This window comes from Pelmatolapia mariae, linkage group LG10_11, assembly GCF_036321145.2.
Source record: "Pelmatolapia mariae isolate MD_Pm_ZW linkage group LG10_11, Pm_UMD_F_2, whole genome shotgun sequence".
NCBI classification, from domain to species: domain Eukaryota; kingdom Metazoa; phylum Chordata; class Actinopteri; order Cichliformes; family Cichlidae; genus Pelmatolapia; species Pelmatolapia mariae.
This window is the reverse complement of record NC_086236.1, coordinates 22,878,303-22,900,651: the sequence shown is the minus strand read 5'-3', so window position 1 is coordinate 22,900,651 and position 22,349 is coordinate 22,878,303. Positions and strand designations below refer to the sequence as shown.

The 22,349-nt window shown below is 41.1% G+C and overlaps 1 protein-coding gene across 3 annotated transcripts in view; it reads left to right on the top strand.

Annotated features, from left to right (window-relative positions):
* The window catches only part of mink1 (misshapen-like kinase 1), a 33,276-nt gene extending 11,605 nt beyond the window's left edge, over nucleotides 1-21,671 (top strand). The window contains exons 9-32 of one of the 3 annotated variants that reach the window (XM_063487507.1): nucleotides 697-872; nucleotides 966-1,035; nucleotides 1,120-1,330; nucleotides 4,291-4,398; nucleotides 5,010-5,096; nucleotides 7,807-7,983; nucleotides 8,071-8,241; nucleotides 8,516-8,782; nucleotides 9,072-9,151; nucleotides 9,268-9,371; nucleotides 9,472-9,563; nucleotides 9,870-9,893; nucleotides 10,681-10,832; nucleotides 11,281-11,398; nucleotides 13,301-13,417; nucleotides 13,682-13,793; nucleotides 13,997-14,146; nucleotides 14,241-14,384; nucleotides 14,977-15,111; nucleotides 15,247-15,347; nucleotides 15,474-15,623; nucleotides 15,699-15,858; nucleotides 15,940-16,079; nucleotides 16,416-21,671. In XM_063487507.1, coding sequence (XP_063343577.1) covers nucleotides 697-872; nucleotides 966-1,035; nucleotides 1,120-1,330; nucleotides 4,291-4,398; nucleotides 5,010-5,096; nucleotides 7,807-7,983; nucleotides 8,071-8,241; nucleotides 8,516-8,782; nucleotides 9,072-9,151; nucleotides 9,268-9,371; nucleotides 9,472-9,563; nucleotides 9,870-9,893; nucleotides 10,681-10,832; nucleotides 11,281-11,398; nucleotides 13,301-13,417; nucleotides 13,682-13,793; nucleotides 13,997-14,146; nucleotides 14,241-14,384; nucleotides 14,977-15,111; nucleotides 15,247-15,347; nucleotides 15,474-15,623; nucleotides 15,699-15,858; nucleotides 15,940-16,079; nucleotides 16,416-16,499 — 3,130 coding nt within the window. In that variant the 3' untranslated portion in view covers nucleotides 16,500-21,671. The remainder of the gene's footprint in view (nucleotides 1-696; nucleotides 873-965; nucleotides 1,036-1,119; nucleotides 1,331-4,290; nucleotides 4,399-5,009; nucleotides 5,097-7,806; nucleotides 7,984-8,070; nucleotides 8,242-8,515; nucleotides 8,783-9,071; nucleotides 9,152-9,267; nucleotides 9,372-9,471; nucleotides 9,564-9,869; nucleotides 9,894-10,680; nucleotides 10,833-11,280; nucleotides 11,399-13,300; nucleotides 13,418-13,681; nucleotides 13,794-13,996; nucleotides 14,147-14,240; nucleotides 14,385-14,976; nucleotides 15,112-15,246; nucleotides 15,348-15,473; nucleotides 15,624-15,698; nucleotides 15,859-15,939; nucleotides 16,080-16,415) is intronic. The other 2 variants (XM_063487508.1, XM_063487509.1) reach the window with 2 other exon arrangements.
* Nucleotides 21,672-22,349: the final 678 nt, after the last annotated feature.

Here is a 22,349-nt window from a genome sequence, read left to right as displayed (position 1 = left end):
GTTTCCTGCTAGTCGTTAATGGACCCACTTAGTAGTGGATCTACTTATGCTCACACAGGATTAAAATGCAATGTTTCTTCCACAGTTTTTATAATTGTCATGGAAAAAAAAGCTGCTGCCAATGTTCTACCAATACATGAGTGTTTAAAAAAAATAAGAAGGGGACGGAGCCAGGTTCATGATCAGTTGAATACAATGGACATTAATTACCTGATCCACATACCAGTAATTACACAGTTACTATACTGTGCTGCATTGCATTATTTAACAGTGATCATGTGGTTTATGGTCCTATTTTAATGAAACTGAGTGAGAAGAACAGCAGGTAGTGAAATCGTTAATCACATTGTTTGTTTATGTCCTTTTTTTTTCTTTCTTTTTTTAACTGGTTAATCACAGCGACTACCCCCACCATCAGTGAAAGGAATTTTTGAAAAGGCAGTAGTCACACAATGGTGCAAGCATTAACTGCAAAACTTAACATCTTAGTTCACATTTGACTAACAGACAAACATTTCTAAAAAGGTCTTTTATTTCTAAAATACTGATAAAGAGTATTCCTACCCCACTATATGTGAAAAGATCCACTTGAATTTCTCATTGTTGTTGAATCTGTATTCTGTGCAGTACTTGTCTAACTATCAGCTTGCCTCCTGCTCAAGTTTTCTTATCTTCTAACCTTCCTCGTCCTGCCAGGTCCAAGAAATTTATTGACTTTATAGAGAGCTGCCTTGTAAAGACATATCCCAGCCGGCCATCCACGGAGCAGCTGCTCAAGCATTCCTTCATCAGGGATCAGCCCACTGAACGCCAGGTCCGAATTCAACTCAAAGACCATATTGACCGTACACGCAAAAAAAGGGGAGAGAAGGGTAAGCAAGTGTAGCACCAGCTTTGTAGAGTGTTCACAGACAGTCAGCAAAAAAATTCACATTAGAGTGACTTGAATTTATTTTTCCTTACAGAAGAAACAGAGTACGAGTACAGTGGTAGTGATGAAGAGGAGGACAATCGTGGAGATGACAGAGAGTCAAGGTAATTTTAGCATTTCTGTCACACGACACTTTTTGACTTGTTTGAGTTCCTCTTTTCACTCATATCTTGATTTTTGGTCTTCAGTTCAATCCTCAATGTGCCGGGTGAGTCCACCTTGCGGCGGGACTTCCAACGTCTGCAGCAGGAGAACAAAGAGCGCTCGGAGGCTCACAAGAGGCAGCAGGCCCAACTGGCGGCTCAGCGCCGGGACCCCGAGGAGCACAAGAGGCAACTGTTGCATGACCGACAGAAACGCATCGAAGAACAGAAGGAACAGCGTCGCAGACTTGAAGAGGTAAAATTCAACCTTTTTAAAGGAAGACTCTAACATTAAGAGATATATGCTCATTCGTTTCGTTGGTGGGAATTGGAATGATACCCATCTCATCTCTGTGCTAAATCTGGGTGTCAAAACAGGAAGGTTGGCATGACTTAGCATATGGACAGAAAGCCTGACCTCTCTAAAAAAAAAAAAAAAAAAAAAGATCTGTACACAGTGAAGCATTTGCTCTTGTACCCCCGTGTGACTGTAGAGGGTTAGTTACAGCTCAGACCTGCCCCTAAAATAAGCTAAGACTTTATCTGTTCCAGAAGTTGGGAAATTATTGTGTCATAGCTGCCAAATCATTAAAAATAATTAAATATAACCTATAACAAAACTTGAAGAAAAAAATACAAACACGATCAAATAAAATACCCCAATGAAGTCAAAGAAACTGCTTGGTGTCTCTTCTACACTTTAGGTTTTGTATAGATTAGACAAGCACATTCAGAATCCCTGGTAGGTGTGTTTTTGAGCATTTGCCAGTCATTATGCTAATCTGGTTAATTACTAGCTTAAGCTTCATGCTTATCCCACAAACATGAGTCTTATAGCAAAAGAGCAGGTGGGCATTTTCGCCCAGCTGTCACTGGGGGCTGCTGGATCTGGGTTCACTGTTTTGCCACGACTAAAACTAGTCGGAATAACAGGAATTCCTGCATAGCACAGCTTGATTAATGTTTATCTTTTCGTAGCTTATTTATTCGTGCACGCCACTCTTTTAGGAAGACGGCCTTCTAAAGTGAATAAAGCAGTTATTTTAAAATAGTCATGACGTAAAATATTTACTGCAGCTTGTCATGGGAATTGAGACAAGAATCATTTCCTGTGATTGAGAATTGAACTTTGAAATGGATTCCACCTTAAATAAGAACGAGGAAACACTGATAAGGAGGCCCGTGTTTTTACAAGTGCTCGTTCTTTTCTGAGATATTAATATTGTGTTTACCCCACATTTGCACAACTGCTTTGCTGCTTATCATCAGATTTGAGTTGTTAGTTTTGATTAATTATGGTGATAATATTTATGAAATGCAAACACATGTTTTGTTCGAGATAGAACAAGAGCATGTTACTTTGAGTTGCCTCCACTCTTGATCTTGATTTTTGTAAGTCATTAGAAATGTGCACGTTTTACTACCAACTCATGATACGAAAACATTATGCAATATGACAGCACATCTTAATTCAAGCAGTGAAGCTATGTAGTTCATTGTCTGTCCGTACTTGTCCTTCTCTTTTAGCCACATAACTGTCTCTGTTTGGCCCTTTTCTTGCTCTGAGCTTGATTTCAGTATGTTTGTTTGCTTTCAGCAGTGGCAAAACATTTAAGATTTACTTTCTCACGCTGTCTGTGCTAACCTTTTGTTCTTTGAAACTACTGGCATGACTTACAAAAGCACATGTAAGAGTAACAATGTTTAAATAGTTTAGATGTTGAAATTGGCCAGTGAGACAGACACATCAGTACACTCACCTGTCTGTCTCGATTTCACAACCTGGATGACTAAATAACTAGTTATAAGTACTGAACTATGCTCAGGTCACCTTCAGGAGAGTACCATTTCAGAAGTTTGTTCACCACCACTCACAGTTAAATAAATGGACAAATGGTGAGGAGGACTGAGATTATTTTTACTGAAAGACAGTTCAGCTCCTTAAAAACACAACTGTGAGTTATTCTATCGCTAAACATTTGCTGATCTGAAGTTGTAGACTAGAAGAAGGTATTCTGAAGCGATGGAGTTTACAAAATGTATTGTCATTACGTTTTTTTCTTCTCAATTTGAGAATCGATGATTGCTCAATTACATTAGTGATAGTGACCCAAGATCGAGTGCTCTACACTAACCTTACCTCAGCACCGAGGGCCGCTTGTGTTATTTAATAATGTAAGAAAACCATTTATGTGTGATGAGTGGAAGAGGATGAATGAATGGATTTTTTGCAGTAGAGTGTAATAAAGAAACAAATATTAATGACCACACATTTCCAGATCTGAATCACTGGAAATGAAATACTCTTATGCTTTTTATTTTCTTTCAGTACCTTCATTCACAATGTTTTGGCCCTGAACAGTCTTTCACTTAACATTGTATATTTTTAGAAGTACAGCATTGTACTTCTAACAGTAGCTGACATAGTGTTGATATATCCACCCCTTCAAAGCTTACAGACAATAAATTGTGTGAAAATGTTGTCTTTGTTGCACGGCATCTGAACTTCCTTTGAAGCTGACACACAGTCAGGATTTGACAGGATGTTATGTTAGACATTATTAATGAAAAGGCTGAGCATGTTGCTAAATACTTTGAAAGACATGCCTGCATAACCCAGTGAATTAGAGATGGGGTGGGGGGGACTGCGAACTGTGAAATCTCTGGGGAGTAGGATTTGATGGAGGCACATGTTAGCGCACCTACACTGCTTTTGTTGCTGTAATTGTTGTGCAACATTGGTAAAGGGTTATAACTACAGCGAGGGTGCGCTCTAATGAACCTTCACCTCCTTGTCTATCTTATTTACCTCTTTTGTCCACCGCTAAAGTGTCAGCGATGACTGAGTGTACGAGTGCGTTTTAGTGCCGCTGCCAAGTCGCGGGGGCTCTCGTTTCCCCACAAAGAACAAATCTTTGTGTTTCAGTCTCTGTTTAGAAAAAGGCAGATAAAAAGCGCCCCCAGTCAAAAGTGAAAAACTGTCACTTCAAGTTTGAATCAAAGCAGTACACTCAAAAGATGATTAGGATGCATTAGGTGTGTGTGTGTTTGTGAGAATGACTCACAGCTTCCTTTCTCTGCCCTGTACTTCTGCAGCTCTCACCCCCCCTCCTCATATCTTTGCAGGGGAGAATTTTCTTAACAGCAGGCTAATTTCTCTGTGCAGCCACATCCTCTGTGCTCATTACTCTTTTTCCTGTCACCCTTCTCTCCCAGCAACAGAGAAAACAGGGAGAGATGGTGAGGCAGCAAGAAAAGGGTCCCCATCGGAGACTTGACGATATGAGACGGGAGGAAGATAGGAGGCTGGCAGAGAGGGAGCAGGTAACCAACCACAGGAGGAGTGGGATTGCAGTCAGCCAATCGGAGCAAAGTGTAGGCGTGTCCAGCGGCAACACTGCGCAGGTTGCTCTGGTGGTGAAATTCCAGGAGTAGGTTGCCATAGCAGCAAGGGTCTAAATTAGTGTATTTACTCAGAGATGAGTTTTCTGTGGGTGAGCTCTCTGCGCTTCTTATGCTGTTTCCAGTCTACCCTCAGTAAAACTAGAGTCTGGCATCATGGCACAGTCACCTTTTAGTGCCAAATACCCCCTTTTTAAAATATCAGTCTGGTCCCTTAGATCAGTCACAGTGTCCTGATAAATATTTACATTCACTGACATTCATTTTAAATCTAGACACTTCTCACGGTCTGTTTAGTGCTGACAGTATGTTTTAATGGTCATTTGATTAGTCTCTGTTGCAGCTTCTTAACATGGGTGGTGACTGTTTTGAGACTAAAATTGTTGATTTTAATCCATGCAACACATGGTTTCTGTTACTGGATTGACATTACATAACTCTGCTTCTATGGTCTTTCCCCTCCCCCAATCATGCTCTCATTCCTCCTTCATCACCTCAATGTTTATCATTCCTCCCTTGTTACCTTTCCTCAGGAGTTTATCAGGCATAAGTTAGAAGAGGAGCAGCGGCAGTTAGAAATCCTCCAACAGCAGTTGCTTCAGGAGCAAGCGCTGTTAATGGTAACTGGTCCTTATTACTCCTTAATCATTTCCTCTTCAAACTGCAGAGACTTGCACATTCATCTCCTGGTTATAATATATTGTCCGAAAAGGAGGGCAGCTGATCTTTTTTCCAAACCAAACACTGCAGTGTTGCAAGCCTGCTTGTGTTTGAGTTTAGATGCTTTCTAAATGGAATAAAAGTCAGAGATGAGATGGTTTCTTTTTTTTTTTCTCTCAATCAGAATATAAAAGCTCAGCTTGAGTTTGTAAGATTCTACATGTGGAGCACCTTGATGTAAATAAGCGGTTCATTTTCCACAATATGGATGTAGCTCCCACAATATTCCGTGTTATTTAAAAGACATGCGGTGACCTAGATTTTGGGGGCAGTTTTCATTGTATAATGATATCTTGCGCACACTGAAGGGTAGAATTGCTGCACTCGTGGCATCTTTGTTTCTGCGTGCACCTGTGGAGCGTAGGAGTTGCTGTCATCAAGACTGAAGTCTTTGTTTCTGTTTTGTAGAGTGGGGAAAATAGCCCTATCCTATTTACTTTAGGCATCAGGGAATTTCAAATGCTTTCTCATGTCTTGCACAGAGCTCCTGTGGGTATGTAGGTCTTCACAGGGAACCAGAGCACAAGGCTGAAAACAAGTGCGCTATCCTTCCTCCGGGTTTGGCATAAAAGGGGCATTTATGTGTGCGCAGCACGTAATTGCCCTACAGTGCAGTGAGACAAAATATTCAGGTGTATGGGCCTTGTAGGCCAAATTTCTGTGGATCACAGTATTCACTTCTAATACATCCAGTTTGTTCAGTAAATGTAAGCCTACCTCCAGCTCACAATTGGAGTACATCGGCAAGTAGTGACCAGCATTCCTCTCTTGCTATTTTAAATTAAGTCTAGGTGGAACATTAACCCATCCTGCAGTAGGAATGTTTCTGTAGTGCCTTAAAAAAAGTTGTGAAAAACTGTGTCTGTTAACCAAAACCATTAGTCACAAGGTCATAACCCCAACTTCTTGAAATCTGTGACAGCTGCAGGATGTTTCCAGTCAGCCAAATTACATTGTAAGAAGGTATTCACATTGGCAGCTACACGGATGTGAAAAACACTGAATCCTTTTGAATTTGACATTTCAAAGTTGATTCAAAATGTGGTCTGATCGTTGATTCAATTATTGACGAACATATTCTGACTAAAGTGATAATGCACAAACGGTCACAATTGTACAAGTTTTCATGAAAGCGCTGAGTGATCAGGAAGGAAGAAGTGAACTCAGCGAATTGTAGAGCCTCCTTTAGCAACAGCAACCTCCATCAGATTGTTTCTGTTGCTGCTTTAGATTTAAATGGTCAAGAAAATGAACTTGGGAGCAAACCTCCTACAAAGCAATTTTTGTTTCATCAATATGTTTAAAAAAAGGTTATTCAAAATGCCCCAAATACCTCCGCAGGGTTAAGATCAGGACTTTTAAGGATTTTTATTCTTTTCAAACATTCAAATGATGCCTCACAGGTGGCATGAGGTTTTGCTTTTGGCCTTTTCTCATAAATACAGACTTGTGCATTTTTGTCAAAAAGTGGCATTCAGAACAGCTAATAAATGAAAATGAAACAAAGCAAAGAAGAGGTGAAAGAAACACCGTTCAGCCTTGTTGTAACTGTTGATGTGCATAATTTGACCTCCAGAGGGCGCTCTGCAACTTCACTGCCAAAAACACAAAATTCTGTTCTTTCTCCGTTTTCCTATAATCATCTCCTAGATGAAGATCAGTACAGTTTGAGTAATCAATGTAGAGAAATATTACACTCCCAACTATACATAATCAGAGAAACCCCTTGCTGTCCACGTCATCCAAAACAAGCTGATTCTGAAAACGTTGCCAGTTTGCGAATGTTTAATTCCTTTATTCTGATGTTTTGGTTCCTTATCTTGTTATGTGATAAACTCCTGAACAAATAGTTTATATAGACAGTATTTTTTTTTCTTATAACAGGATTGTTATAATATAATACAATTCATTTCTCTGTGCAAACTTCTACATAAGACGTGTAAACAACGAGGTTGTTTGCATTACCTTTAGAAGGCTTTATTTTCTTCCACTGCTGCAAGAAAGCTGTAAATTTGTCACTGTCTTAATTTTTTAAAAGGCCTCTTGGCCTGTAGTGTACATGTATTCGCTTGACGAAAGAAAATTATGGTTAAAACTGCTCTCACTCAAAGCAGCATCAGCTGGCCTGTAAATCTAGTGCTCCGTTGCCTGTAAGGACTCCGTTACTCACTCTCGGTTGAAAGAAAACTGTGAAGTTTAGCCTATGTTGTGGTGACTCATGGTAGAAAGTCTCATTTTAACCTCCAAAGCTTTGACTTCTCTGTTATTTCATGTTTTCTTCTGAATGCACTGGCCATCAAAAGGGTTAGAGACCCATGCCTACAACCCAATGAAAAACCAATAAGTCAGATGACTCAGTTTTGCACTGTCTAACATACGGCACAAAAGCATTTAGCTGCAGACATGATCAATATTATTTTCATGTGGGCTGGTAATTGACTGAAATAGGAGCACTTGGATATGTTAAAGCCCTAAACATGTGTTGTCTCTGGTTGAAATCAGGTCCGGTGTATTATCATTGCATCTGCTGTAATCTGCAGATTTGACTTGTGCTTTTGTGTCCCGTCTGAGGCAAGCAATGTCTTAAGTGCAGTGTTTCTCTCTTCTCAGGAATATAAACGCAAGCAGCTCGAGGAACAGCGTCAGTCCGAGCGGCTGCAGAGACAGCTGCAACAGGAACATGCCTACCTGGTGTCCCTGCAACAACAGCAGCAAGACAAGAAACCTCAGCTTTACCACTACAACAAAAACCTGGAGCCCAACAACAAACCGACTTGGGCCCGTGAGGTACCAGCATTCCGGCATTTTAATCATTAGACAGTAAAAGCAGCGAACACTACAGAGTAAATTCTCCTCTCGCACGTCTTATTTCAGGTGGAGGAGAGAAGTAAGCTCAACAGACAGGGCTCACCCAAAATCTGCACTACTGTCTCCGACACTGCCATCCAGTCACGCTCTGACTCAATCAGCCAGTCAGGAGCGGTCCAGTCTGCGCAGACCCCACCAATGCAAAGGCCTGTTGAACCCCAAGGAGGGCAGGGCAAGGTGGGTGTTTCTGAGAGTTTGAAATAATAATCTGCCCTTAGTTGGAGCAGATACAATTGCTTTATACCTTCCTACTTCTTATTCCTCTGCTGCCTTCAACTTAATTTTTTCTTATCTTATTTATGCCTTCTTTTTCTTCTTTTCCCTCTCAAAATCACCTTGAACTACAAATGCGACCATTCACCCTCTCTGCGCCTGCATTCTTTTGTCGCTCTTCTTTCCACTCTGCTGCGCTTCCCTCCCGGTGTGCTGCTGCTGCTCCTCTCCCCTGCAGTTCCAGATGGCTCACTTGGTTCCTCTGAAGCCTTATGCTGCCCCTGTCCCTCGCTCTCAGTCACTCTGTGACCAGCCCACTAAGACCATGTCCGCCTTCCCTACCCAGGATCCTTCCCTGACCCCCACACCCCGCCCTATCCACTCCAGGGAGCTGGTGCGTCAGAATTCAGACCCCACTTCTGAAACCCAGGCACCACAGGCACACCAAATCAGAGAGGATCGTGGCCCATGGATCCGCCTGCCAGATGTAGAACTTCCACCCAAGGTAAGATTCAGCAGCTGCAGTTGGCGTCCAACCTAAGTTTGAACTTTTTTGTTACCTCTGCTGTTCGCTGGGCTGCAGCTATTAATGAGACATTAAATGCGTACCTCATAGAGAAGCTGGTGGTAGTACGTTGAGCTCATTTGCTTACATCTAGGGAAGACTCGACTAACTAGGAATAAATTTGCATGATAAAAGCTGTTGTGCATCTTCGAGTGGTTGGTCTACAAGACACAGTCTTCATGAAAGTTGTTGCCTGGAAAATGTAAGACTTTGCCATTGTTTTTCTTAGATTCCACAGAGGACGGCGTCTATCGCCACAGCTCTCAACACCAACCTAACCTCTGGTATAAGGCACCCAGTAAGAGCCAGGTACTGAAGACATGCTTTGATCTGAGATTTCTTTAATTTAGTACCTTTTTAATAGGATAAATAGCTATGACGACTTGATTTAATTGATTTTTATCCTCACTGTAACCTCATGGCAGCAATCCAGATCTCAGTCGCAATGATCGCTGGGAGAGAGGAGACAGCATGAGCATCATATCCAATCTTCCCCAGACGGGCAGTTTAGAGAGGCATCGCATCCTCAGTGAGTTCCCATCTCCCCAGTGCCATTTCTCAGCAGACTGTCTTTGCAGTAAGCGTATTTTCAGAAGCATAACTAGTCTCTGTGACGTTGTTATTTTCAGGTTCCTCCAAAATGGATTCGCCCATTCTCTCCCACGATCCTCGTCACAAGCCAGGAGAATCTCGAACCTCCTCCCGGCCTGGGCGTCCTGCTGTGAGTGGCTGTTTCCTCACTGTGCCTACTTGTAAAGCCAGCTTTAACAGAACTCAAAGGGGTGCTTGCCACAGATAAGCATCTGTAAAATAAAAAACACACTAACACGCTGTGCTTACGCTTAGTTTTCAATTAAATGCACCTGTTCTGTAAATGAATTAATAGAAAACTAACTCAAGGTTTTCTCCTCACTTCAACTTTACTCCTGAGCCAGTACTGATATATCACCTCATGCTGCTCCTTTTCTTTCTTTCTTTCTTTTTTTTTTTTAAATCCCTGTTTTTTAACTTTACCTTAAATGTGCAGAGTTACAAGAGAGCTATAGGGGAGGTTAGTATCAATGTCTCTTCTGTGCTTGTGATGCTCCTGCATGACTTGGTATTTGCATTTACTGTCAGTGTTTGTACAGAATTTAAGGCATGCCCTACACTGCCTGCTTTCATCACGTAAATCTCATTTTATTCTTGGAATAAAATGAACTTCCTTCTGTAAAATCCTTTCTAAGGACTTTGCATGTATTCTGTTGCAGTTTGAACACCTTTCACTAAACACCTGCATCCATTATGAGTCATTTGCATCGCTGCTGTTTTTCAGCTCATCATCCCGATGCCTTACCAGCTGTCTTTGGATTGTCTTGTTTATCAGTAGTACATGAAGTGTTTCCCATAGAATTAGATTTATGTGTGGCAGCAGCAGTTTTCGTTTTGGGAAGGTGTACTTGTGTTGAGCACACAAAACAAAGCACACACGTGTTTCAAGATTTATTATTAAATATTATTGTTTATTAGGCTAGTGTTCCTCTGTAAGATCTGATTTCAATGGGCTTGGTCCATCTCAGGCCGCAGCTTCGAGAGCTCTGTAGGCTCGTCGAGTGACCCTCACTCACATGCTTCGCTCTTGAGATCCAGCTCACACTGGATCTCACCAGCTGCAGTCCAACATGGTGAAGTTCAAGTCTGACTGGGCAAACGCCACTGCGACAGCGACCTGGTCTGTGGGAAAAAATGATATACCAAATAAAGGCAGTATATGGGAAACACTTGCATACTGTGTAATGCTGCCGTGTTAGCTGCTATTTTCTTTGATAGCTGAGATTATGTGCAATCCTGTCTGGCAGGACCATGGCCTCTTTGCCAAGGAGCGTGCCGAGGAGCCGCCAAGACCTCCAGTCAAAGCCAACGATTACTCGTCCTCTTCGGAAAGCAGCGAGAGTAGTGAAGAAAGCGAAAGCGGCGAGGGAGCAGAGGAGGAAGAAAGCCCCACAGATCGGTAACACCAACTATCAATCAATCAATCAATCTTTATTTATAAAGCACTTTTCATACAAACTGTAGCACAAAGTGCTTTACATGGTTAAAAGCAGCCCACCTCACCCTCCCACTCATTCCCCGCACTGTCATTAACAGAAGCGGTCATGATACACACATCCCCCCACCCCCCCACCCCCACACACACACGTACACACATACACACACACACACCTAAAGAGTAAAATTGGGCTGGGTACGTATTAGCCAAGTGAGGAAACACTATCACAGGGAGCTGTCTGCACCGGGAGCCGGTCACAGACCGCAGCCTCCAGGCTGGGCACACAGCTGGGCACACTAATACTTACAATTCAGGGATCAGCAAATAGTTTCTGTTTGTGAGCTTTGCTTTTAAATGAAGAGTAACCTGCTTGTGTAAAATCAGCATCCTACATCCTTTTTGATTTCAGCCACAGAGATGCAGACACTGATTCAGTCAACACCATGGTGGTTCATGAAGATGAGGGCGAGGCAGGAGAAGGAGAGCAAGCTGGAGGCTATGGGGATCAGACCATGCTGGTACAGAGGGTGAGTCATCTGTATATGTAATGATGCTTAAAATGCATTGAGTTCACAGAGAAATCAACACAGTTTTTGTCACAGAATATTGTAAAGCAGGAAGACAAGAGCCTCTGGTCCACTTCAACGGTGTTATACTTTTTTTACATATACAGTGTATACAAATTGCCAAATAAAGAAGACATTATGTAATGTGGAGTCATTGTACATGCACAAATAAATATGTTGGCAGCTTTCAGATTTCATCAATGCACTGAAAGCAAAGAAGATTCCACATTTTGCACCAGTGCTTAACAAGCACTCGCAAGTGAATCAGAAACCGGAACACGTACAACACTGTGTCGCGTATCAGTGGACTGCGAGGTTGTGAAACCACAGCTTCTGTATTGCACAGCTGTTGTTAGTAACTTTAGTTATTCTTTTCTTTTAACTCCTTTTATTTTAGTGTCTATGTTGCCTGAAGACAGCCTTTAGCCAGCCCGAGTTAGATTGTCAAATGTCTTTTGATTTTTTTTGAGAGACAGCCATGACAGCATATGTCTTCCAGCTGGCTCATAATGAGTTGTCACTTTTAACGAAGTGCAGTAGTTTTTTGCATATGTGTGTGAATTTGAAAGTGCACAAAATGTATATTTGTGACAGGCCACAGTTATATAAAAGGAGGACATTGTTACCATGATGCCATCGATTGGTTTCTAATGTTGTGTTTTGAAGCCTCGAGAATAGTGTTTCTATAGTCTCCATTTCGGTTAAAAAAAAAAAAAAAAAAAAAAAGAAGGGGAAAAAAAGGATGTGATGAGGAGGAAGGGAGGGATGACTTGAGTGAAATGAGTCTATCCAAGATAATTCTCCTTTTTGAGACATAGTGGGACAAAGATTTACAAACTAGACTTAATTTTGTATGCATTATGATCCAAAACAGCTCATCGTTAACTCATGAGGAAGGTTTACAGAGGTCCAGATGCTGATTTCACATATGCTTCTGTAGGACAGAATGTCTTTTTGCAACCACAATTATCACCATCTGGTAGCCTTCAGAATGAATGCAGGGTTAAGAAACTTCTGCACTGGCTTCATTTTTCTGACCTGGAAGCTGCGTCCATGTTTTATACCGTCTGAGGGATACTAATGATCACCAGGGAAATATATGGTGCTATTAAATAGTCTGTCATTAGTGCTAAAATGACATGCACAACACACTGAGCACACAGAGGAAGAATGTCGATTGCTTTTATGTTGAATGCTTTCCGTTTTTAATGCAAATCCTAAAACCATTTCCAGTGACAGCACCACATCCCTCTGCGACACATTAGAACAGTGACAGTCCTCCAGCCTGGCTAGGCACGTCAAATATTATCTTGACAGGATCACATTTTATAGCAGCGTGCAGATGAGATTCTTCATTCATTCATTCATTCCCGAGTATGTGTAAGATACCGTTTTGAGGACATATAGGATTTAATTTATCATAAACTTGTGAAAAAGTTTATGATAAATTTGTATTTAATGAATAGCTTTTATGTAATTTGAAGGCTGTGCATGTAGGTTCCTGTCAGTTTAGACTTTTGTTTTCTTTGTTACTCATTTTTCCTTAATGTGGCTTTAAAACAGCTTGTGCATGTTCAGTTTTTCCTGAAAGAAATTCAGTGGTTGTGCATGACAGAACCTTTACAACTCAGATAATGATTTTGGGGTCGTTCACATAATGGAGACAGAAAACTGCACGATGTCCATTACTGATTGTTACAGTATTAAACATTTAAAGTAACTTTTCAAAGTCAGAGTCATTGTTTATGTGCTAAATGTTTCTGAGTAATTGGTGCAGCAGATTATCCTAATCTGAGTCTGTCATATCATTATGTAATACTTAATAATTCTGTGTGTTTGTTTTGTGTTTATTTCATCTGAAAGACCCCAGAGAAGCGCAGCCATAACGGATACACTAACTTGCCAGATGTGGTGCAGCCCTCTCACTCCCCCACTGACTCAGCCACTCACTCCTCTCCTGGGAAGGACTCTGTTTACGATGTAAGTGTTACTGATGCTAAGTATATCAGCCCTAAATTCCTCCTCCCCCCTCCCTCCCGATGTGTTCCACATTTACCATCAGATCAGTCACGAAGTTCACCCATAACTGAATGCATTTACAAATATCAGTAGTGCAGCTCTTAAAGCTGTTTTGATGCCACATAAGCACTTAAAACACTTGGAGATGGAAGAAAAATACATTTTCAGAAGAAATGTAGACTTAAACAAGAATATACAACTAACACACACATCCTGTTCTCCCAGTATCAGTCCAGAGGTTTGGTTAAGGCATCTGGCAAATCCTCTTTCACTACCTTTGTGGATCTGGGGATGTACCAGTCACCAGGAGGTACAGGCGATAACATATCTGTCAGTGGTGAGTGAAATATTCACTACCTTAACCTTATTTTTGCATCAGAATACTTTTCCTTTATGTACAAAAATAAGTCTGATGACTTGATAATGGATGTAATGTTGATTTAAAATAGGATTATTGAAACATTAGTATATATGTATTTTGTACTGATTTGTGTTTTCCCTCTTCAAATAAGCCATTCCCATTGCTGCTTCTATGTGTAGGCTCCAGGTTTGATCAGCTGAAGATGGAAGTGAGGAAAGGATCCATGGTGAATGTCAATCCCACCAACACACGCCCTCCTAATGACACACCAGAGATCCGCAAGTATAAGAAGAGGTTCAACTCTGAGATCCTGTGCGCTGCACTTTGGGGTAAGAACCGATTCCGTATTTATTAATGAATAAATATCAATGCAAAATGCAGACACTCTTACTGAATTGTTTGTGTGTGTGTGTGTGTCTTTAGGTGTGAACCTTTTGGTAGGCACGGAGAATGGTTTGAAGCTACTGGATCGTAGTGGTCAGGGCAAGGTCTACCCCCTCATCAACTCTCGCAGGTTCCAGCAGATGGACGTCCTGGAGGGCCTCAACCTGCTCATCACCATATCAGGTCACAACTGCTGCCCACTGCTGTTGCTGCAGCTGGTTAAGTTTGTCTGTCCTTTGGTCATGAGATGATAAGCAAGCTTCTTTCTACATTTGAAAATACTAACAAAAGTTGGCTGTTATCCTCTACAAAGCTGTCCTTCACTGCTTTTTTATTCACTCACCGTACTGACAGCTGTGTCATATGTTGTGAATCTCCTCTGCTATGTCAAAAACAATGACCCTTCAACTTTAATTTCATTTCTGTGAGGCCAAAGTCAAAAAAGGCAAGTAGACTGAGAGAAGACTGTGTTGCTGTGGCTGAAAAACATGTGCATTTATAATTGTGCCATTAGTGGCACAATTAAAAATCATACCTTCCCTTCCATCATCCCTTCTAGAGGGATTAGTATGTACAGCAGGAAAGGGACATTTAAGTTGGACAGTAATATCATGGGGAAAAAAATAATATTTTCATATGAAATCCATTTTTGCCATTTCCCGATCTTTAATTGCAGGATAAAAAATAATGTAACCACATTATATAAATGCACTTAAATAATTACTATAATGTAGTCAGATTTATAATTGATCTTTCTCTCTGTGCATCTATTAAGGCAAGAAAAACAAAGTGCGTGTCTACTACCTGGCATGGCTGAGGAATAAGATCCTCCACAATGATCCTGAGGTAGAAAAGAAGCAGGGTTGGACCACAGTGGGAGAGATGGAGGGCTGTGTACACTACAAAGTGGGTGAGTGACAGATGATGGCTTTTTATCCCTGGTCTTTATTAAACTCCTGAGAAATTGGTGATGAATGCATTTGGCGCAGTAAATTATTAATTACAAGTGTCTGATGTCAGATGGCCTTGTGCTTGTTCTGTCTAGTGAAATACGAGAGGATAAAGTTCCTGGTGATTGCTTTGAAGAATGCGGTGGAAGTTTATGCTTGGGCGCCCAAACCTTATCACAAATTCATGGCCTTCAAGGTAAGTCTCCCCTTTCGTATGAGCTGGATTAGTTATGCAAGGGCAGTCAACCAGAAGCGGGTTCAAGTTGATTATCTTCTCATTCTCCCTTTCTGCGTCCTATCACCCTCCACCCCTTTAAACCAGTCTTTTTCAGATTTGCCACACAGGCCTGTCTTGGTCGACTTGACAGTGGAGGAAGGCCAGAGGTTGAAGGTCATCTATGGATCTTGCGCTGGCTTCCACGCCATCGATGTGGACTCTGGAAACAACTATGATATTTATATTCCCGTTCACGTAAGTTTTATGGCAACGATTTGTAATATATAAAGCAGACAGTAGCTCATCCCTCCGGGTTTCTGTCTCAAACAGATCCAGAGCCAAGTGACACCACACGCAATCGTGTTCCTGCCCAGCTCAGACGGCATGGAGATGCTGCTGTGCTATGAGGACGAGGGCGTCTACGTCAACACATATGGGCGCATAATAAAGGACGTTGTCCTGCAGTGGGGCGAGATGCCTACATCTGTTGGTACGGGTCAAACCAAGCAGCATTGAATTGTAAAGACTGTAACTGGTTAATCCGGTCCTAACCTTACACTGTGCTCTGCAGCTCATATCTGCTCAAACCAGATCATGGGTTGGGGAGAAAAGGCCATTGAGATCCGCTCTGTGGAGACTGGCCACTTGGACGGTGTTTTTATGCACAAAAGAGCTCAGCGGCTGAAGTTCCTTTGCGAAAGAAATGACAAGGTAAACATAGAAACACTTGTAGAAGGCCAACTCTGCTTTTTGTGTCTGCATGCAAAGTATGAACACAGAGCCTGCAGCTGATTAGCTTAGCATAGCCACTGATTGCAGAGGTGTGCAGCTACCCTGAAAGAAAGTAATCTCATCACCAGAACCCCAAAGCTCATGAGATACACAAAGAGTTATTTATATGTGAATCGGTGATTACCTCGAGTGCCTTTCCAGCACACCGACCCAGCCATTAACACCTTTTAACAGCGTTGATCAGCTCCTGGATGCAGCTTGATGGTAACATCTTTAAAAAGGAATAACATGCATCTCGATTGTGTCTATCCTCAGGTGTTTTTCGCATCAGTGCGGTCTGGAGGCAGCAGCCAGGTTTACTTCATGACGTTGAACAGAAACTGCATCATGAACTGGTGAAAGGACCCCAGCAGGGATCGAAGAAAGAAGTGCATCCGAAATTTGCGCTAACGCATGCACCAAACGTGAACATCACTCTCTCTTTTCTCTCCAGCAAGCTCACACTCAAGCACTCATAGTCCAAAGAGACGCACACACACACACATAGCACACACACAGAGATGCATACAAAAACAATCTTAAAATCCATTCCAACTTACACTCCTTAAGACGCAGTTTCAACCGTGACCCCCCTGAAAACATTCTCCCTCGAGGATACCGTGAAAAACAGCCGATGAGCTTCATATGTTGATACCATCTATTTCATTTGTACTGTATATATTCTTGTCTTGATTTCCTTTTCTTTGTGGACCCGTGTTCAGTCGTAAATATTTAGTTCCTAATTGTGAAGTATGTTAACATTCCTTGATGGTTCTCCAGTACTTTTGAGGAAGGCATTATTTACTAATAGTATATATCAAAATGAAGCTGTAAATAGATAGCACCTTAGACTTGGATCCGAATCATTTGCATAGCCGACGTGAGACGATAAACACCTGCAACGGCTCGTGGCCCCCGGTTATTTTGAGGCTTCTACAGATTCAGGGAGGCTCAAAGAATTATTACAAACATATTACAAAGGGACAAAGTCCGGCGAAGTAGCTTGTTTAAATTTTATTTCTTCTTTTTTTTTTTTTTTTTAAATCTACAGTAGACAGTTAAAGTAACTCTTACATTGTTTCTCTGACCAAACCAAATTATGGTTCAGTTCTTAATCACTGGCAAGTAAGCCTAAAATCCTTCAATAACAGAATAAATTCACTTTGAATGATCAATCAGGAGTCTCCATACTATACGGTACTCAGAATGAGTCCAGTGAAAACTTCCTGCTTTGCCTTTTTGTAGTTTAGGCGAAACCATCAGTTGTATGTCTCATCAGGCTTGTATCTAAACTTTTTTGTTTCCATAGAATTTCAAAACTACACAAATTTGATATTTATATGTAGTGATTCTGTATTGGTATTAGCCTACTGGTATTTTTAATTTTACTGTAATTACGTTGCCATTATATTGCAATATATACTATTCTCGTGGAGTTTTTTGAGCAGGGGAGTTCATATATTTGGCTAGCAGTGTTGGAGTATGACGGCAACTCTGAAGGGGAGAGAGAGGGGACGGGAGATTTGTCAGGAGGAGGAGGATGTTAGTGAGACACGGGAGGAGGGTTTGCCACCTTCCTACCACTCTGATCTACTCTACTGTATTATATTTTAGTTCTTAGACTATTTTGTTAGTGTGGATTTTTTTCGTGAGAAGTGTTTGTCCAGGCAATTGCGGTAGAACAGCCCTCTGTGTGTGATAGAAGTCATATTTGTCCTGGGCCAGTAGAAAGATTTGATTAACGGGGACTCTGCTGTACCACAGAGGGCTCCATCTCATCAGGCACTTTGGAGAGCACAGCTGAAACTCACGAGACTTAATATATTTTATATCTGTACATTCTGCCAAAGTTCACCGTATATATTTTGCAGCAGAGGTTTGAAGCAAGGCCATAGGGAAAGAGGAGCTTATGGATGCTGACCAAGAAACTATTCCTACAGATCACTAACCAATATTTTGCTTTCAATATACCAATCCAAAATGTGAGTTAGTGGTGTTATGGTATGATTCTGTGTTTCCTTTGCATAGATTAGATTTTGTTAATAACGCACAGGAATTTCCTTTTTTTTTTTTTTTTTTTTTAAGGGGAATTAGACTTCAGGAAGCTGCTTAAGCGAGAGGTTGGTTGTTCCTCTACACCAAACACTACGGTACAAGCATGAGGCAGCCTTATCAGGAAGAGGCTTGATGAATGGAGCTTTTTGTTCAGTGAGTCACTTGGTTCACTGCACTGCCAGAGGTGGATGTTTAGCGTGGTTGCCGGGAAAATGTGCTGTTTGTTCACCAACTTGTACATCAGAGCTATTATGTAAATATTATAAGAATCATAAACTGAATCTTAGCCAGTGATCTGTAGGAAGGTTTGTTAAAGCCTGCTCTTTAAGCTAAGGAGATATATTTTACTCATTAAAAAACGAAGAAAGCTATCAAGACTGCAGTGTACATTCAGGACAGAGCGTTTAATCGAAAGTTCTATAAATAGGTGGTTAATTTTCTGAGAGTATGTGATAAATGGGCATGGAAAGCACCTTCAGCAAACATACATTTACAAGTATATCTCACACAGATACTTTGATGTGCATGTAAGCCATTGAAATAGATTATATAGTACTGTATCAAAGTTGTTTTCCCCTTAAGCGAATGTGTTTTTATTCCTAAGTATCTTTTATGTGCCATGACCTACTTTTCAGACGTCTACAACTACAATCGTCCCGGAGCTCTGGCACTCGTGCTTTTTATGATCAAATCCTTATTTTTTATCAATCTGCCATGTTTACAGTTAAAGCAGTGCCTTGGACTCGGGAAGGTGAGATGCTTTTTTGGAAGGGTTGTGAGCCCACTCCCCACCCCTGTATGCCCGCCCCCTCGCTCCCACCCCCAAAAATCTCTTTACTGAAATCACATGAAGAAGAGGCACAATTATATTTGCTCCCTCATCAAGATTAATGTCCTGTGCCAGTTAAGTGCACTTAAGTAAAATCCATATTATCTCTTAAATGGACTTGAAATGCTTTTTCTCTTTTCTTTGTTCTTTCTTTCTTTCTGTTTTATTTTTTGGGCAACATATATTCTAACTTCAAATAATCAGCAGACAAGAATCTATTGAGAGAATTGCAATAACAGATAAGTTAATATATGTCCAGTTAATCCAGTGTAACATGTTGAGGATCTACTCACAGCAGGAGCCAGCATAGAGTAAAGCCATGAGTATGTAGAGGAAAAAAACAAAAGTTAATGTGCACACATCAAGTTAAACTGTGTGTGTGTGTGTGTGTGTGTGTGTATGTGTGTGAGTGATGTCTGCTCCGAAAAATGTAGGTTCATTCTGCACAGGTGATCTAAGCGCTTCTTTAACATGTTGATTGTGTAATGTTGTAGTGGGGAGAGTAGCGTGACTTATTCTGAGAAGCCTATTTTATAAAATATGTAAATGAGTCTATATTGAGAAATAAAAAGTGAATGTACATCTATAAGACAGATTTGTATTTATATGAAAGTGTGTACCGCTCTATTAATCTAAGCACAATGTATTTTAAGGCCGGGAGATCAAAGCTATACCCGAGTCTAACGGAGAGATGGGATATTTTATTTGCCCCCCTCCCCCAAATATTCCCCTCTTTCATTCTGTCATTCGTTAAACTAGTCCCGGTGTAATTAGGAGTTGTTATAGCTAAGCAGGAGACAACTGTGTGTGTGTATGTGGACAGTCTTAAAAATCTATCCAGACATATACAGAAACATACATGTCTGTTGTTAGCGGAGGAGTCAGATGTGGCTGGGATTCAGACACTTGAGGTGACTGGCAGTCTGTTGTTGGATCTGCCCTCTGGTGTAAATGGCCTACAGGGGGGTGACAGGCTGATAATATTCTCAGGAGATGATCGCAATGATCATGAAGACAGAACTACACTGATGTTAGGAGCCCAATAGTCTGTGGTGTGGGGTCATCGGCTCTTCACGCACCACAAACGAGCCAATAATCTTTAGTTTTCATGAAATCGGTAATTCCACTGATTTTACACGTCAGAGTCTGTTTTTGGTGTCAGTAGGTGCTTGGTGTGATGTCGGGTCGCGCTGCTCGGGGCTGAAGGCCAACAAAAATTCTTGCATGAGACTACATTTTTTGCACACCTGAATCTTTAACTGAAATTGCAGTGTGTGATTGTGGGAACTTCAGTGTACAGGATGGTGGATGCATGCCTGGAAATAAAAAGATCTCTATTAATTCTGAAGTGTTAAACATGAATCTGGCTACTTCACACGTATAGCATGACGGACGGCTTATGAAAAAAATGAAAATCATCCGAATTGTAGGAGAGCTCAAGCTTGAGTGTGTGCAAAGCTTTGATGTGTAAAATCAGTGCGTTTTCCCCTCTTTTAAACACATAACTTCCATAATGTGCTCCATTCGCAGTTACATGAAATATCCTGCATACAAAAAATAATCACTTCCATGTAAACAAAAACAAAAAGCCATAGCATCACACTTAACTTTCATTATTTTAACTGCATGGTTTGTGCTGGCAGGTTTTCTGGAGAGCACTGCAGCTAAATTATTAACGTTAACCATGAAAGCCTTTTGACAAACGTTTGTCGCCAACCCGACCGAGAGCGTCACTCCCAAACACTCAGCTTGTTGCCTCATATCGTGCAGCAGAAATTCTTCTAATGGTGTTGCGGTCTGGAAGACGGAGGAGTGGTTATGGTTGTTGATTTCCCTAAATGCACCTTAAGATGTGAAAGTGCTATTTCATTTTGTGCCAACGGCCATTAAAAGACCTGAACCTCACAGCTCATTAGTTTCCTGGGAAGATTTGCGTCAGTCTGGTCGTAAGCTTGGACAGATTTGACCGCTGAATTTGTGTGATTTGACTCTTGAGTTGTAGGTGTGGAGGATTGTCCTTCCTTCTTTCTTCCTTTTTTTATTTAAAGCAATACAAGCGTTTGAAGAGTTTCAAAATTGTCCATGCGAGTGTGACTTGCAGGTCGTGATTCTCCAGTGGCCTTCGGCAGACTTGACATAGGCTGGTTTGTGTGTTACAAAAATAATTCTGTGCTTTCGCTTTTGTTTGTAATCACACATACACAAAGAAAAAAAAAAGTCGGTTTAACACAATCACATGCTGGGACGCTTGATGTAATCCAAAAACTGCCTTTATGAACTCTTAAGTATCGATAAATGGCTGATAGATAATCATCTCATGAGGCACTCTTCTCTTATAACTTACATTTCTAATCAATCCCGTGTGACTGGATTAGCAGCTGTAGTTGGGGAGTGAGGCAGATCAAAACGTGGGGAGCTCTACATCGACGTGGCTCTTTGGACAGAAACAATATCTCCTGTTCTTTTTCAATAACTTTTTGGTTTGTTTTTTAGAAAGACATCTTTGCAATGTTTTAGTGTGCGCGCGCGTCTGTGTTCCTTGTGAGAGATTAACTCCAGATTGTATTTCATAGACTAAACTTTAAACTTTCAAGATTGTGTTGAATGAATTCATGTCTTAATACAGATTGTTTGAAAAATAAAATACCTTGATCGCATTTGAGTCTGTTTCAATTGTTTTTCTTTGCACTGCAACAAATGCCCATTAGGGAATTATAGTATTATCGCAGCGAGGGCTGCAGTTGACATCGGTTTCGTATAACACAACAGCAGTGAACGGAGTGAGATGTACTTCAGTGTTCAGCCACATCATGGTGCTAAAAGTCTGCCTGGACTTCATGTTCCTGTCACTCTTTCTTTGTTACTACAAAGCAACTGTGTAGGGTCCACTTAACAAAAGGCACTACTCAGTCTTCATAGCCTAACTTGTAAATAGATTTAACAAATTTTCTTCAAGATTTGTTTTTGGTTCACAGTCCTCATTTTCTGAGTCAGAGATGCAGAATGAGCTGCAGCACCCCCCGGTGTCTAAAGACAAAAACATCTGCCAGACATTCCCATGTACCTAAAGTCTGTTAACAATGAGTTAGTGGAAAAGATATGACGTGCATCGGCATTCAACATAAAATTTCTTTGGAAACTGAAGGTTCAGGTTGCTGCCACATATGTCTAATTACGCAGATAACCAAGTTTGCTGTGTGCCAGCTTTGAGTTTTAACACTACACTTACTGGCCACACTATTAGCTACACCTCACTATTAGGGGTCTTGACCCCTTTTTGCCTTCAAAACTGCTTTACTTCTTGGCATAGATTCCACAAGATGCAG